This window comes from Lynx rufus, unplaced genomic scaffold, assembly GCF_022079265.1.
Source record: "Lynx rufus isolate CCGP_SWC_20201006 ecotype Redwood Valley unplaced genomic scaffold, mLynRuf1.p SCAF_5, whole genome shotgun sequence".
NCBI lineage: Eukaryota > Metazoa > Chordata > Mammalia > Carnivora > Felidae > Lynx > Lynx rufus.
The window spans coordinates 152778717-152795597 of record NW_025814867.1 but is presented as its reverse complement, the minus strand read 5'-3'; the positions used below and the strand labels follow the sequence as shown (position 1 = coordinate 152795597).

The 16881-nt window shown below is 40.2% G+C and overlaps 1 protein-coding gene across 1 annotated transcript in view; it reads left to right on the top strand.

Moving 5' to 3' along the window:
- The window catches only part of BRWD1 (bromodomain and WD repeat domain containing 1), a 122017-nt gene that overhangs the window by 76030 nt on the left and 29106 nt on the right, over positions 1 to 16881 (top strand). Inside the window, exons 22-29 of the mRNA XM_047100159.1 lie at positions 5264 to 5358; positions 7568 to 7757; positions 9159 to 9284; positions 9380 to 9487; positions 11681 to 11805; positions 12439 to 12521; positions 15871 to 15982; positions 16580 to 16641. Of these exons, the coding sequence (XP_046956115.1) occupies positions 5264 to 5358; positions 7568 to 7757; positions 9159 to 9284; positions 9380 to 9487; positions 11681 to 11805; positions 12439 to 12521; positions 15871 to 15982; positions 16580 to 16641 (901 nt within the window). The remainder of the gene's footprint in view (positions 1 to 5263; positions 5359 to 7567; positions 7758 to 9158; positions 9285 to 9379; positions 9488 to 11680; positions 11806 to 12438; positions 12522 to 15870; positions 15983 to 16579; positions 16642 to 16881) is intronic.

Below are 16881 nucleotides of genomic sequence, written 5' to 3'. Positions count from 1 at the left end.
ATTTCACTTAGCATAATATCCTCTAGTTCTATCCACGTAGCTGCAAATGGCAAGATTTCATTCTTTCTGATTGGCGAGTAATACTTCGTTGTATGTGTGTATGTGTATATGTGTCTATATACACACACACACATATATACATATATACGTATATACTCATATATACACGTATATATACATACGTACATACACACACACACACACACACACCCCCCACATCTTCTTTGTCCATTCATGTGTCCATGGACATTTGGGCCCTTTCCATACTTTGGCTATCGTCAATAGTGTTGCTATAAACATTGGGATACATGTGCCTCTTTGAGACAGTACACCTGTATCCTTTGGATAAATACCCAGTAGTGGAATTACTGGATCATATGGTAATTCTATTTTTCATGTTTTGAGGAACCTCCATCCTGTTTTCCAGAGTGGCTGCACCAGTTTGCATTCCCATCAGCAGTGCAAAAGGATTCCCCCTTCTCTGTATCCTCACCAATATCTGTTGTTGCCTGAATTGTTCATTTTAGCCATTCTGACGGGTGACCTGGTATCTTACCGTGGTTCTGATTTGTAGTTCCCTGATGATGAGTGATGTTGAGCATTTTTTCATGTGTCTGTCAGCCATCTGGATGTCTTCCTTGGAAAAGTGTCTATTCATCTCTTTTGCCCATTTCTTCACTGGATTGTTTTTTGGATGTTGAGTTTGATTTTGGATACTAACCGTTTATCTGATATGTCATTTGCAAATATCTTCTCTCCCATTCCGTCAATTGCCTTTTAGTTTTGCTGATTGTTTCCTTTGCCACGCAGAAGCTTTTTATGTTGATGAGGTCCCAATAGTCCATTTTTGCTTTTGTTTCCCTTGCTCCTGAAGATGTGTTGAGTAAGAAGTTGCTGTGGCCGAGGTCAAAGAGATTGTTGCCTGTTTTCTCTTCTAAGATTTTGATGGCTTCCGGTCTTCTGTTTAGGTCTTTCATCCGTTTTGAGTTGAAATAGCCACTTAAGAAAGTGGTCCAGGTTCATTCTCCTGCATGTTGCTGTCTAGTTTTCCCAATACCATTTGATGAAGACACTTTTTTTCCCTTGGATATTCTTTCCTGCTTTGTCAAAGATTAGTTGGCTATATGTTTGTGGGTCCATTTCTGGATTCTTTATTCTGTTCCATTGATATATGGGTTAGTTTTTGTGCCAGTAGCATACTATCTTGATGATTATGGCTTTGTAATACATCTTGAAGTCCAGAATTGTGATGCCTCCAGCTTTGATTTTCTTTTGCAGGATTGCCTTGGCTATTTGGGGGATTTTTTTTTTTTTCTTTTTTAAATCATCACTGGTATATCAATCTTAAGATTTTTCTCTATATCTGTTAGTTTGGTGTATTTTCAAGTAATGGGGAAACGCTTTAAACTAATGCAAACATAGATAATGTGGAATGTTAAATCCACTTGACCTTTTAAAATAAACCATAATCTTGTGGCTTGGTGGTGGGTTTTACCTCCAGTGGTAGGAATTCATTCACCTGTGTTGTTGCAGTGGGGGAGCTGGTGTGGGGGAGGGGGTGGGTGGTGGTGTGGCCGGGCAGAGATGGGGAGAGTGTGTGGGGGGTGTGTTGTGTATATGCGTGTTGGTTCCATTCCATTTTGGTTTGGAAAGCACTGATGGTAGAAAATGTGTAAGGGCTTTCTAGTTAGCTGGATTTCTAATTCCACTACCTACACTTACCCTCCTGTGACCCTACGCATGTTATTTTACTTTTCTTAGTCTTGGGTGTCCCTATAGATGAAGAGCTGGTAATACACAGGCAGGGTAGATCCAGGCTTTGTGGGGGTTGAAGCTTGTGTAATATCAGGAACTTTTTTTTTTAAGTAACTCAGAGTTACAAGCAGATGCACACAGCCTTGATAGTCAAGTTAAATCGGAAGCCTCTGAAATTTAATGTCATTAGTTTTGTTAACTCCTCCTCTGTTTACAGAGGTGTTTTGAGAATTGGGATAACACATGTAAGACATTTCAGAGGATGCATGGTTTCTAGGTAGTAGCGTTTAAGAGTTTCTTTTATCACTGTCATGAAAAAAAAAAAGTCCATTTGAACATAAAAGCCAGACTCCTGGAATAGGAGGAGGCTCACATTTTGAGAAACAGTTTTGAGAATATGTTGACTTCAGGGGCACGTGGATGGCTCAGTCAGTTAAGCGTCTGAGTTCAGATTAGGTCATGATCTCACGGTTCGTGAGTTTAGGTCCCACGTTGGGCTCTGTGCTAACAGCTTAGAGTTGGCTTTAGATCCTCTGTCCCCCTGTCTCTCCCCCTACCCTGCTTGTGTTCTTTCTCTCTCTCAAAAATAAATAAACATTAAAAAAGAATACACTTATTCTACATTTTGCCTGTTCAAATGAAGTAGATAAAAGTAGATATTGACTTTAGATTTTGTCTTTTAAGTTTTGGTTTTCAGTGACATTTTCATTATCCATTCTCAATGCTCCTAATGTAAATGCTGTTACAGTAAAAGGTCATGTCTCAGTTTAAAAGTACCTGCCTAGGGCGCCTGGGTGGCTCAAATCGGTTAAGCGTCAGACTTTGGCTCAGGTCACGATCTTGCCTTTCCTGAGTGAGTTCAAGCCCCACGTCAGACTCTGTGGTGACAGCTCAGAGCCTGGAGCCTGTGTCCGATTCTGTGTCTCCCTCTCTCTCTCTCTCTCTCTGCCCCTCCCCCGCCAGCACTCTGTCTCTCTCTCCTTCAGAAATAAACATTTAAAAAAATTAAAAAATAAAAGTACCTGCCTGGTGTCCATAACTAGAACTTAAAGTAGATTGCAACCATTAGGGCTGGGGGAATCACAGAGTTGTTTCTTCCCCTCTCTTCCCTTTATTGACTTAAAAAAAATTTTGTCGTAGAGCAGTTTTAGGTTTACACAAAAACCGCACAGTGAGTACCTTGAATTCCCATATCTTCTTTTCCCTGCACACAGTTGCTCCTGGTAGTAACTTCTGGGTTAGTGTGGTGCATCTGCTGCCGCTGGTGAACTCAATTTCCTAGTTTACATTAGGGATCTCTGTGTGTTGCACAATTTGTGTGGGTTTTGACAAATGCATAATGTTATGTCTCTACCATAACAGTTTCACTGCCCGAAAACCTCCTTGCTACACTTAATCATTCCTTTCTCTCTCCTCCTGAGCCACTGGTAGGTCACCACTGATTTTTCTGCTGTTTCTGTAGACTTTTCCAGAATACCATACAGTATGTAGCCTTTTCAGATAGGCTACTTTCAATTTTTTTAAATGTTTATTTCTGAAGGGTGGGGGGGGCGGGGGAAGAGAGAGAGAGGGAGAGAGATATGAGCGGGGGAGGGGCAGAGAGAGGGGGAGACACAGTCTAAAGCAGGCTCCAGGCTCTGAGCTATCAGCACAGAGCCCGATGTGAGACTTGAACCCACAAACCATGAGATGAAGTCTGACGCAGATACTCCTCAGATTGGCTACTTTCTAGTAATATGAGTTTAAGTTTCCTTTGTATCTTTTCGTGGCTTGATATTTCATTTCTTTTTAGAACTGAATAATATTCCGTTGTCTGAATTTACCATAGATTATTTCATTTACTTACTAAAGGACATGTTGGCTGCTTCTAAGTTTTGGCAATTATTTTGTTGTTGTTGTTTTCTGTTTTATTGTTTATTTATTTTTGAGAGAAAGAGACAGAGCACGAGCAGGGGAGGGACAGAGAGAGAGGGAAACACAGAATCTGAAGCAGGCTCCAGGCTTTGAGCTGTCAGCACAGAGCCCTACGCGAGGCTTGAATTCACAAACCTCAAGATCATGACCTGAGCCGAAGTCAGACGCTTAACTGACTGAGCCACCCAGGTGCCTCAAAGTTTTGGCGATTATGAATAAAGCTGGTGTAAACTTCCATGTGCAGATTTTGTGGGGATATTTTTAACGCATTTGGATAAATACCAAGGAGCAGGTTTATTGGATCATATGATTAGGCTATGTTTAGCTTTGTAAGAAACTTCCAAACTGTCATCCAAAGTGGCTGGGTTACGTTTGCATTTCCATAAACAACGAAGGATAGAGTCCCTCTTGTTCTGTGTTTTTGTTAAGATGTCAGTTCTTCCTAACTTGATCTGTAGATTCAACATAATTCCAATCAAGATCCCAACAAGTTAATTTTGTGGATATTGGTGAAGTGATTCTAAAGTTTATTTGGAGAGGAAAAAAGTCCAGAATAGCTAACAGGGTACTGAAGAACGTAGTTGGAGGACTGATAGTACCTGACATTGAGAGTTCGTAACAAGTCTGTAGTTTTCAAGACAATGTGGTATTGGTGAAAGAATAGACAGTAGATCAATGGAATAGAATAGGGAAACCCAGAGATAGACCAATGCAAGTATGGTCAACCAGTGTTTGACAAAAAAGCAAAAGACAACTCAATGGATAAAGCAGAGTCTTTTCAACAAACGGTGTTGGAATGACTGGACATCCACATGTTAAAAAAAAAAAGTCTAGACACGTACTTTTCACAGATTGACTCAAAATGGATCATAAGCTTAATGGAAAACACAGAACTTAAAATTTCCAGAATATAACATGCAATAAAATGTAGGTGACCTTGGGTATGGCAGTGACTTTTTAGATAGAATACTAAAAGCATGATCTGTTAAAGGAAAACCTGACAAGCTAGATTTCATCAATTAAAACCTGCTCTGGGAAAGATACTGTTAGGAGAGAACGCAAGCCACAGACCAGGAGAAAATACTGGTAGAGCTCCTATCTGATAAAGAACTTCTATTTAAAATATACCATGAATTCTTAAAATGCATTCATAAGAAAATAAAAAATCCAGTTTAAAAATCAGTCTGACACGTCATCAGAGAAGATACATAGATGGCAAGTAATCGTATGGAAAGATGCACAGCGTCATCGGCCATTAGAGAATGAAAGTAGAATGAGACGCCCCTGTGCCCCTATTGCAGTGACCCAGGTCCAGGCACTGGAAACATGTACACGGACTTGGCTCAGCTTCACACAGAGAAGGGCCCACTGTGTCAGCGGCAGTGGTGTTGAGTCTCTGTCTCTGTCGCCCTGTGCCTTGCTAAGAAAAAGAATATAATAAAGATACTGACTTTTTGTTTGAAGTTTATCTAATTATATTCATTGCCCGATTGCCTGAAATGGTAAGAATGGAATGCGGCTTTTCTTGACTTGTGTTATTTAATCTTCAAGATGAGGATTTTTATCTTATCCCCCCCTCTCCCCCGACACATAGGAGACTTCCTGTGATCAGAGTGAAGGTTCTTGCTCTTCTGAAGAAGAGGAGTGGAGGAGTGACAGGAGGAGTCAGAGTGACAGCGAAAGTTCAAGGTACTTGCTACTGCTTTAAAAAATTTTTGTTTTGGGGCACCTGGGTGGCTCAGTCGGTTAAGCGTTCTACTTCAGCTCAGGTCACGATCTCGCAGTCTGTGAGTTCGAGCCCCGCGTCGGGCTCTGGGCTGATGGCTCAGAGCCTGGAGCCTGCTTCCGATTCTGTGTCTCCCTGTCTCTCTGCCCCTCCCCCGTTCATGCTCTGTCTCTATCTGTCTCGAAAATAAATGTTAAAAAAAAAAAAATTTTTTTTTTGTTTTAAGTAGGCTCCACACCCAGCGTGGGGCTTGAACTCACGACCCCAGGATCAGGAATCACACACAGCAACCACTCTGTAGGCTGGGGCACCCCTCCAGGTGCCTGCTTTTCATTGTTTTCATCTGCTCAGCAGCCTAGTCCTAGGCTTGGATGGACCAGTCTGTGAAGGGCAGTTGAGTTTCTCGTACAATTAAAAGGAGAAGAAAACTGGGAGCGCCTGGGTGGCTCAGTTGGTTGAGCGTCTGACTCTGGCTCAGGTCACAATGTCATGGTTCATGAGTTCAAGCCCCATGTCAGGCTCACTGCTGTCCTTGCACAGCCTGCTTGGGATCCTTTGTACCCGCCTCCTCCTTTCTCCTCCCCCGCTTGTGCTCTCTCTCTGTCTCTTTAAAAAAACAAAAAAAAAATTAAAGAAGAAGAGAACTGGATTAACAGCTGTGTGTATAGAAAGTTTTTTGGGTATGTTTGACTGTACACATTTGAGCCCACAGTGTACAATGTAGTCTTGGGCTGTAGTCATAAAGAGCAGTATCGAGAATGTATGTGGTAAGACCATCATTCTATTTACTGTCAGTTATTGCATGTATGGACCTCTAGTTTTGGGATCCAGATTTCATGGGACCCAGATGTTAACATCTGTTCCTCCTTTTGGTAAATAAAATGTCAACTTCACCTTGGCAGATGCTCGTGCCAGAAACCTGGACATCTTTCTCTCTTCACAGCATAGCCATCACCAGGTCTAGAAAAGCGTCCCTTCCAAATAGGACTCAATCTTATTTCTGTTCCTATGGATGCTGTGCCGGTCTAGACCACCATACAATACTCCCTTTTTCCTGTCATGACTTTTTTTATTCTGTTATGATTGAGGGGCTGGAGTGATTTTTAGAACCCTTGTCTATTTTTTTTTATAAATTTAATTGTGAAATATGAAATATACATAACAGAATTTACCATCTTAACCATTTTTAACTGTATATTTCAGTAACATTAAGTACATTCATACTGTTGTGCACCCAGTCTCCAGAACTCGTTGCAAAATTGAGAGTGTGTACGTATTAAACAGGGATTCTCCGCTTCCCGCCCCTCCCCTGGCAACCTCTGTTCTGCTTTCTAGCTCTGTCATCATTGTCTTTTAATTCAGCTTCTCTTGAATTTTATTGTACAAAGCAGGTGCTCTTACAATTTTTCTAAATAGCTCTTTTTAAATAAACTGCTCTTGGAAATGTGCGTGTGACCGTGAGTGTGTTTATTGAGCCTGAGAGGTGTGTGGTTGGCCAGTGGTGGTCTCAGTGGAGCCCTTTGTCCTGCTTTCTTTCCTGCATTTGCTGAAGCTGGTGGTGGCAGGGGCTCATTTTCTAGATCTTGTTTCCTGTTTGACGCTGCTGCTGCTCTGGACTGGGCCGGGACCACTTCCTCTCTTGGCTCTTTCGTCCTGTTCAGGAAAGTCCCCCTCTTGGCAAGGAACTTTGACCACTTCCAGCTTTCTATCTGCTGTGGCTACACTTTCCTTGGGATTCTCAGTGTGTTCACTAATGGTTTTTCATTCCAGTTAGAATTTTAGTCTATTCCCGAGTCACCTTTCACTTGGGGGAGGGGGGCCTACTCTTACGGTTCTGCATGACCTCTACTGTTTCCATAATTACATTCCCATCTTCTGAAAGGGAAATTGTTGGTGGGCTCTAAATGTTGTCTTCCATGAGGTTTCCTCTATATTATACTGAAAACAAAAACTTCCTCAGGCTTACATCCTTTCCTAATTTCCAGTGTCTCTGTCTCTTCCTCATGATCTCTGGTCATTTCAGTATTTGCTGATGGTGAAGGCAGATTGTTCAAGTTGAATCTTCCCAGGATCCTTCCTTCCCTCCTCTTCATCTCTTAAGATTATGTGATTAAATTGCCATTAGGGCTTAGATTCTGGTTCCCTACAACACATACTGCTTTTCTTTCCTAGTGACTCGTCATCTAGATACTCTGACTGGACAGCTGATGCAGGCATCAATTTGCAGCCTCCTTTACGAACGTCATCACGTCGACGAGTTACCCGCTTTTGCAGTAGTTCAGAGGATGAAATGTCTACTGAGAATTTATCTCCTCCAAAAAGGAGACGAAAGAGAAAGAAAGAAAATAAGCCTAAAAAAGAGGTAAGAGAAGTATATCTTCAAAACATCTATTTACGCTTTCTATCAAGTGTTTCTGTCCATATTTAGAAATTAAAAGTCTTAGGGAGATTGGAGATTTTATATACTATTGACACTGTTAAGTCTTCAAGATTCAAATGTAAAATGCAAATTTATATTTGGAAAAGCTACTTTCTTCTGAAGGCTCCTCTATCGAATCTGCCCCAAATTGGCGGTGGCACCGGCTCCTTCCTCAGTCTGACACGATAAGGGGGAGGGAGCTCTGTTTTGCTCAGAATCCCACAACTCTTTATTTTCTCCTGTTAATTTCAACACCAGAACTATACTTCAGGGCATTTTAGGGCACTTTCTTCTTGTTTCCTCTGTCATTGCCCTGTGTCCCAGTTACATCTGCCACGTTCTCTTTCATTTGGCACGTTCACAAGCAGGAGTACTTGTGTTGTTCCTATTTCTTATCATATGTTCAGTGTTCATGTCGTGCAAGTAACAGTCATTATTTAAAGATGCCACGTCTTTGTATTCCTCACGTATTGCTGTGTCACAGACCATCCTGAATCTTAGCTCCTTACAGCAACAAACATGTATTCCTGTTTGGTGGGTCAAGAATCTGGGGGCTGAAAAGCTAGGTGAGTTTTGGTTCCCAAGGTCACAGTTATCACACTGGTTGGAGCTACAGCTGTCTGAACGTATAACTGGAGCTGCCTGATCTTCTGTGAACCCTGTTCAGTTGGGGAGTTGGCTGTAGACCCAGCTACTCACCACATGGGCCCCTCTAAAGAGCTGCTTGGGCATCTGTATGACATGGTGGCCGACATTCCCTAGGTTAGGTGATCCAGAGGTGTCAGCAGGGGTAAGCCTTAATGCCTGTGACAGCTTTGTCTTAGAAGCCTCTTGTCACTTCTGTCTTACTCTGTTTGAGTGGAGTGGTTGTGGGCTGCACCTGTGGAAGAGATGAGGAGGATCAAAGAGTTTGTTGGCACATTTTAAAGTCACCTGTCTTAAAACCTCAAATCAAGAGGAGTCTCCCTGTGATGAGTAGTCCACGGTGAAATTCAGAATGGTCTTTCGGCAGAGCAGGCTGGCTGTCGAAGAGGATTTAGGTTGGAAAGGAGCCCCCTTCCATAGGATGTCAAGTGTTACGAAGAGTCTATTAGAAATCCGGGAGAGGCTAGATGAGTGCCGGGGGAACCTGCACTGCTTTCACCAGTGGCCCACAATGTACACGCTCCCGTGTGTGTGAAGGAACCAAATACGTATGCCGTTTAAAAACTGATCATTAGGCGACGTGCCCATTCTCATTTGACATAGCATTTCTCACTTGGTGAAGTTTCTTTTGTTTGTCAATCAAACCACGCCCTCATGCCCTTTCTGTTGTACTGGACTTTGTTCTCATCCCCTTGGCAGAGCTTGCGGAGGATGACTCCGGTGGAGCTTGCAAATATGGAACATTTATATGAATTTCACCCTCCCGTGTGGATAACGGACACCACACTTCGAAAGTCTCCTTTTGTTCCTCAGATGGGTGATGAGGTGAGAGTAGTAAAATTTAGAAATGGGAATATGGACCACAAGATAGTATTTTACCCTTAGGTTTTAATTTATTTTTAAACGTATACTTTTTGTAGGTAATCTATTTTCGACAGGGTCACGAAGCTTATATTGAGGCTGTCAGAAGAAATAACATTTATGAACTGAACCCTAATAAGGAGCCATGGAGAAAAATGGATCTTAGGGTAAGATGATCATATTATTAAGCCATTAAACATTTAGCACTGTATAGTTAAATTATTTATAAATCCACTAAAAATAAACCTTCTGGAGGTATATTTCATTACTGTCTTTTTGACTGCCTACTTAAAAACATTTCTGCTGTTACCTTCCTAAGCCTTAGGATCCAGCAGAAAGACGTGTTTGTCAGTGGATGGTCTTCATGTATTGCTGATTGGTGTATAAAATTATAAGTGTGTTCGTCACTCAGGAAGGCAGCTTGGTAGTATATATCATTAATGTTAAAATGTGTGTATCTGGGACATATATTCAAAAGAAGTGGCAGCTTTTCAAAAGAGGAAATACAAATTGGAAAAGAAGTTGAACCGCGTGCACAATAGACTAGTCTATTGGAAAAGCTTTAGCTCCCCTATACTTAACCAGTTAAATAAAAAAAAAAAATTTTTTTTAAGCAGTGAAAGAAAAAAACCCCACATTTTAGCAAGTAGCAAAGATTTTGGTTTGTTACCAGTTACTCCCATTGGTGACAGGACAGGGTATATGAAACAGCTCGGGCTTTGTAGAGGCTATCTTGGCGATTGGAATTGAAACTGGAAAATATTCAGATGTTTTAAATCCGTGACTTTATTTGTAGTGATTTAGGAAACAACTGGAAGTGCATGTGAATTTATGAGCAAGACAATTCCATATCCCTGTTTATAAAAACAAAAATTAGAAAAAGTCCATGTATCCTACAGTACTGAATGGATCAAGTCATGGTACCTTTTGCAGAGTTGATTATGGTATGAAGCCCACTGTGTAATTGAGGCTTTTAAAATACTTGAGTGAATGACTGTTAAATTTTTATAATTTATTACTAAGAGAAAAAATGGGATGTGAAATGTTGTTTGTGGTTATGGTAATAAAAACTTGCAGACATGTAGTCAACCAGAATAAATACATCAAAATGTCAATGGTGATTATGTATGGAATAGCATTGCTGTTGATTTTTTTTTTTATTCTTTGTATTTTATATGTTTTTGATACTTTCAGTAACTATTAGAAGGTAAAAACAACTATCTTAGCAAAGATAGCCGTTTTTTTCTTCTTCTTCTTTAAGTTTATTTATTGATTTTGAGAGAGGGAGAGAGAGAGAAGCCCAAGCAGGCTCTCTGCTGTCAGCACAGATCCCGATGTGGGGCTCAATCCCACGAACAGTGGGATCATGAGTAGGCGTTGGACATTTAAGGGACCAAGCCACCCAGGCACTCCCAAAGATAGCTGTTCTTAACTCTCCTTCAACTTAGTGGCTCTCCGTCTTGAATTTGGCTTACCATATGCTCTGATTTATTTGGGTCTGTTTCACTTATCACTGAGTTGATCCTCATTATTCACAGATTCCATATTTGTCATTTTGCCTACTAGCTGCATGTTATTTGTAACCCCAAATCGATGCTCAGGGTGCTTTCTGGTCATTTGCAAACACACACACAGTGGCAAAAAATTTGACTTCCCTGACCGGCCTGTTACCTCCTGAGGTCGAGCGAGGTGATACCTTCTTGTTTGAGCTCTCACATCATAAATAAGTGTCCTTCTCACGATCTATTGAATGCAACATAAATAACTTTAGTGTTTTTATGCTTTTTGTTGGTGACTTACTGTTTAACATAGCCCCCGAGTGTGATGCTTTAAAGTGCTCTGCTGTGTTACTCAGTGCAAGAAGGTGATGATGTGCTTTCTGGAGAGAACACCTGTGTTAGATAAACTTTGTCTAGGCATGAGTGAGAAGTCCTTTTGGCTGTTGAGTTCAGTGCTAATGAATCAACAGCATCTTCAATGAGATGTCTTTACACAGAGACACACATAAAACAAGATGATGTATCTCTAGGAAGAGAACAGAGCCAGAAAGAAATTCAGATTATTCACAGTAATTGTCTTTAGATATTGTGCTGATCAGTGCCTCTTATATGTTCCTTCTTAACACTTTGTGGTATGTTTTCTAAAGTGAGTATATTCCTTATGTTTGAAACAGTATTAAATGTCTATCCTGAAAAAGGTGTGAAGATTAATTTTAGCAAAAGTGATTTAATCACTGTTAACTTGGAAACCTGACTTACAAGTTGACTTAATGTGGCAATACGTGGAGATTTATAGTCTTGAGAAATTGCTTTATTTTAACCATTTTAAACATTGCATTCTTTAAAAAATATCTATTAAAGGATCAAGAGTTGGTCAAAATAGTCGGAATACGATACGAGGTTGGGCCCCCTACGCTCTGTTGCCTCAAACTAGCATTTATAGATCCTGCAACTGGAAAACTTTTGGACAAATCTTTCTCTATTAGGTATGTGTTACTCTTTTTTTTTTTTTTATGGAATTGTTTAAATTTAGATGTTTCCTCTTGCTGATCAGCATGTCCCTCATAACTGCGGGGTAAATAGTGGAGCACTGTGGACAGCCTAAGGCGGGAGTTGAGGTGCTCATAGCTGGGAGTAAAAGTAGTATGCTGTAGCAACAATTAGGCATTGGCATGTTTATACGTTTTTCCATGCCACTAATGTGTGGAGAACTCTGGCCTGTAAGGGAATTTGTGTCTGTCTTTGTTTTTGAGAAAACGTTAGAATAAATGATTTGCTAAATGTGTGCTGTCCATTATGGTGGCCCTTAGCCACATGCGGCTCTTGAGCTCTTGAAATGTGGCCGATTTCAATGGAGTGTGATGTACACACTGGATTTTGAAGACTTGGTATGAAGAAAAAGTAATGTAAGGTATCTCGTTATTTTGTATTGATAACATGGTGAAACCGTGTTTAGGGTACATGGGATAAATTAATTTTACTAGTTTCTCTACTTTTTTTAATAAGGCTAGTCAGAAAAAAATTAGAAATGCAGCTCCCATCCTGTTTCTTTTGGACATTGTTGCTTTAGACTGTAACCTGCTGCTCAGGGAGTTTAATAATCTTTTATTTCTGTTTAGGTACCATGATATGCCGGATGTCATTGACTTTCTTGTACTGCGTCAATTTTATGATGAAGCAAGACAGAGGAATTGGCAGTCTTGTAAGTCTGTTCTTACTGAGTTTCATACACTGTTAGAAAATGATCTCTCCGTTTATTGGCCTATTTTTTTGTTGTGGTGCTGCTTGTTATGGTGGATGCAAACATGTGAATTCTGGAAAGAAATAGAAGTGCCTGGAAAGTATTTTTTGCTTTACTGCTTCTTCATAAGGACTGTTAGCCAAGCAGCATTTCTTGTGGGGATTATTTCTTACGCGTTGACTGTATGTTAGGGGTGAACTTTTATATCCTTTCACATGTCCACAGTCTGCATTTTTTTCTATCTTTACTGTGACTGGTGTAATTCACAAAGTTATCTTATGATCTAAAACAATCAGGAAATTGAAAAATAATGCAAATTACTTCTAATCTGCATTGTAAATAATGCAGCCACTTAGGAGAGTTCATTCGCCTTTGAGCAGTTTTGGTCTCTTATTAGGAATAGTAAGTTTTAGGCTCTGTCGTCTAGTGTACACGTTTGTAAATGATGTTAAGGCCTCATTAATTTTCCTAGTTGTTGCTGCTTTTTTCTAAAGTACTACAAATAGGTAAATTTTCGACAAATTCCCTGAGTCATCCCTATTTGAAATGAAAGGTTGTTGGAGAACGTGGCTGTTCTTAGTGGACTATTTTTAACGGTAATACCCACACAAATAGTCAGGACTGTTTTGGGACTAAAGGAAGTTTTTCTTGAAGAAAAACATCTAGCCATACACAGAAACAACCAAGACCAAACTCCAGTCATCTGGAATGTGCCGGAGTTAAGGTCGATAGCCAAATCCTGAGGAACTTCAAAGTTTCGCATCTGTTCTGTTTATCCAACACCCATGACGTCTAAGTTGGAAGCTCTCATTTTGTTCCGCCCACATGTGCATCCAGAAATTGTTTTAAACTCCCGTTCTCTGTAGCTGAGCTCTAGAGATGGATTCCCACTTGCCTCTTGAAATTTAGTGCCTTTGTTTTATTTTTGTGATTGGGAAATTAATGTACCAGATGTTTTAATTAATTTAATTTTGCCCCCCCCCCCCATAAAATCTGACCGATTCTCTTGAAGTTTGAGCAGTGTTAGTAAAGGAAGTTGCTTAATCCTGATTTTATTGCGTGAAGAACTTTACTAAGCATGTTTATTCTACTCTTGAATAGGCAAAATCAGGTTTGTTTTTTTTTAATTCTTAAGGAAAAGCCAGGTTTTACCTTCAGAAAAGTGATTTCTTAAGGCTCCTTTTAATTTAAAGTGTTATCTTACAGTGAAAAATACTTTTATCTAAACCGAAAGTATCTTCTAGTTGTTTTGTTTTTGAATTTTTTTTTTAAAGTTTATGTTTGAGGGGCGCCTGGGTGGCTCAGTTGGTTAAGTGTCTGACTTCGGCTCAGGTCATGATCTTGGGGTCCATGAGTTCGAGCCCTGTGTCGGTCTCTGTCCTGACAGCTCAGAGCCTGGAGCCTGTTTCAGATTCTGTGTCTCCCTCTCTCTGACCCTCCCTCGTTCATGCTCTGTCTCTCTCTGTCTCAAAAATAAATAAACGGTAAAAAAAAATTTTTAAAGTTTATGTTTGAAAGAGAGAGAGAGAGCGAGGGGAGGTGCAGAGAGAGAGAAGGAGAGGGAGGATCCCAAGCAGGCTTCATGCTGTTCATGCAGAGCCCAACGCGGGGCTCCACCTCACAAACTGCGGGATCATGACCTGAGCCGAGATCAAGCGTCCCACCCAGGTATTCCTCTTCTAGTTTTAGATAAATAGGGAAGGAAAGTATTATAAAGTTGGTTCTTGGTATCAAAAACTGGCTTTTTTTTTTTTTTTAAGTTTATCTATTTGTTTTGAGAGAGAGAGCAAGTGGGAGAGGAGCAGAGATAGAGGAAGAATCTTAAGCAGGTTCCATGCTCAGCACGGAGCCGGACGTGGGGCTCAATCCCGCAGCCCTGGGATCATGACCTGAGCTGAAATCAAGAGTCTGACTGAGCACCCAGGCGTCCTGGGTTTCTAGTGACTTTGAAGAATATAAAATGTACATAAAAGTCATGTTTATGTGAATTTAAAAATATTTTAAGAACCTCAAAACATGTAGCTCCAGTAGTGATACTGCTGTTGTTTTCAGTTGTAGAGAATTCCGTGGAAGCATACTTTGTTAGTACTCTTTGTGGGTATTTTATTACGTAAATATTCTCTCTCTGAGGAGTGAAATACAGCTTTAATTTTGATGGATACCATTTCTGTCAAACCTTCCTTGAAAGCAGAATTGTTAATCTACCAAGGAATTGTTAGTGGTGGCTAAGCAACTTTTTTTGTTACTGGTTTTGTTTTGAGAAAGGTGGAATGGATGGAAGGGAAGAGGTGGGGTTATGACAGCAGTCTGTTCCTTTTGTAACGTGAAACCGAGCTCACCTACAATGTGTTCCTCTAGAAGGGATGCCGTTGTAGGGTACACAGACGATTACTGGAGTCAGTTGGAGCATTCTGTACAGTTACTTTGGTTTGTGGATGGAGCCCTCCTAAGATCTACTTCCTGCTTCTATATATCCTCCTGAGATAAAGGGATATGTGGGTGTTTAATTCTTTTTTTTATTAAAAAATTTTTTTTAATGTTTATTTTATTTTTGAGAGAGAGAGAGAGAGAGAGAGCGTGAGCAGAGGAGGGTCAGAGAGAGAGGGAGACACGGAATCCAAAGCAGTCTCCAGGCTCTGAGCTGTCAGCACAGAGCCCCATGAGGGGCTTGAACTCACAAACTGTGAGATCATGACCTGAGCCAACGTTGGACACTTAACTGACTGAGCCACCCAGGCGCCCCTAATTCTTTTAAGTAATAAAGTATGTAAGCATATCCTAGGGTATATCTAGAACTGATTTTTAATGTGAAGTCTTAAGAATTAAAATTCTGTTTTATGTGGAAATATTTATATAGGGAGAGCTTTAGAATAATCATGGATTCTAGTCATACTTTTATAATATGTTTTATTCAGGAAGTACATGTTTCAGAGGTATTTAATATACTTACTAAGCAAGTATATTTTGATCATATACATCGTTGTAGAAGATTATTGAGTTTTGTTAAGCTTTGTTCTTTGTTCCGTGTTGTAAAATGTGGTCGAACCTATTTTGGGGAAATGTTTGGATCCAGTAAACAACAGAATCCAGTCAGAAGCATGTTAGTCTATTGCACTGTATGGTTATACACCGTCAGTAAATTACTCAGTGTGACATTGTATCTTTTTACATTTATTTTATTGCTGAAGATTGCTGGAAAGTGGGGAAGGATGGCTGATTTTAAGATAAAAAAAGTAATTTCTTTTTTTATCTATATTATATGGTATTTTATAAATTAAAAATGTGTCTCAGACTTGGTCATCTTTTATAGGTGATAGGTTCCGTTCTATCATTGATGATGCTTGGTGGTTTGGAACAGTGCTAAGTCAAGAGCCATATCAGCCGCAGTACCCTGATAGTCATTTCCAGTGCTACATCGTTAGGTCTGTATGCAGTTGAAATGAATTCTCTACAGACATTCGTTCATTGTGGTGGGTGGTTTTATGAATAATATGTTTCAGGTGAAAGACCATGATTTAGTCTGTCATTGAGTCCTGTCCGTCATCGCCATGCAGTGTCTCTCGCACGCCCTGGCTGCTTCCCGTTCACCAGAACCCCTCGGGACAGGTTCTGCTTGCCTCCCTGGTCCCATTTCTGTAGCCTCTTAATAGTTCCTAGTTGAGGAGTACATATTACGTGATTTCCCCTGTTCAAGGAAATCGTTGCTGCTTTTCCATCGGCTGTGGAATAAAGTCACATTCTGAAGTGTGGCATTCAAGGCTTCACAGGGTTGTTGAGTTTTTTCCACCTACCCTGGGTACAAGCCACACAGGACTTCTGACTTTGTCTTTGAACATTTTTAATGCTTTCTTTTTCTCATAGTGTATTCTCCTAAAAAAAATCTTACGGTTAATATTTAAACTTTCATTGCTACAATAAGGTTTTCACATTTTATTTTTGTTTACTCTTTTGTGGATACCTAGTTATTAGCCACAAGTTGTTTTTATGAGAGGCTAACTGGACTTTTGGTTTTTTAATAGGTGGGACAATACTGAAATTGAAAAACTTAGCCCATGGGACATGGAACCAATTCCTGATAATGGTATATGATTTTTTTTTTTTAAGTTTTAGCAGAAACTATTTAAAAAAATTTTTTTTAAACATTTATTTTTGAGAGACAGAGGGAGAGGGAGGGCCATAGAGAGGGAAGAATCCCAAGCAGGCTCCACGCTGTGAGCGCAGAACCTGATGCAGAACTCAGACTCACGAACCATGAGATCATGATCTGATTTGAAATAAAGAGTCGGATATTTAACTGACTGAGTTACCCAGGAGCCCCATG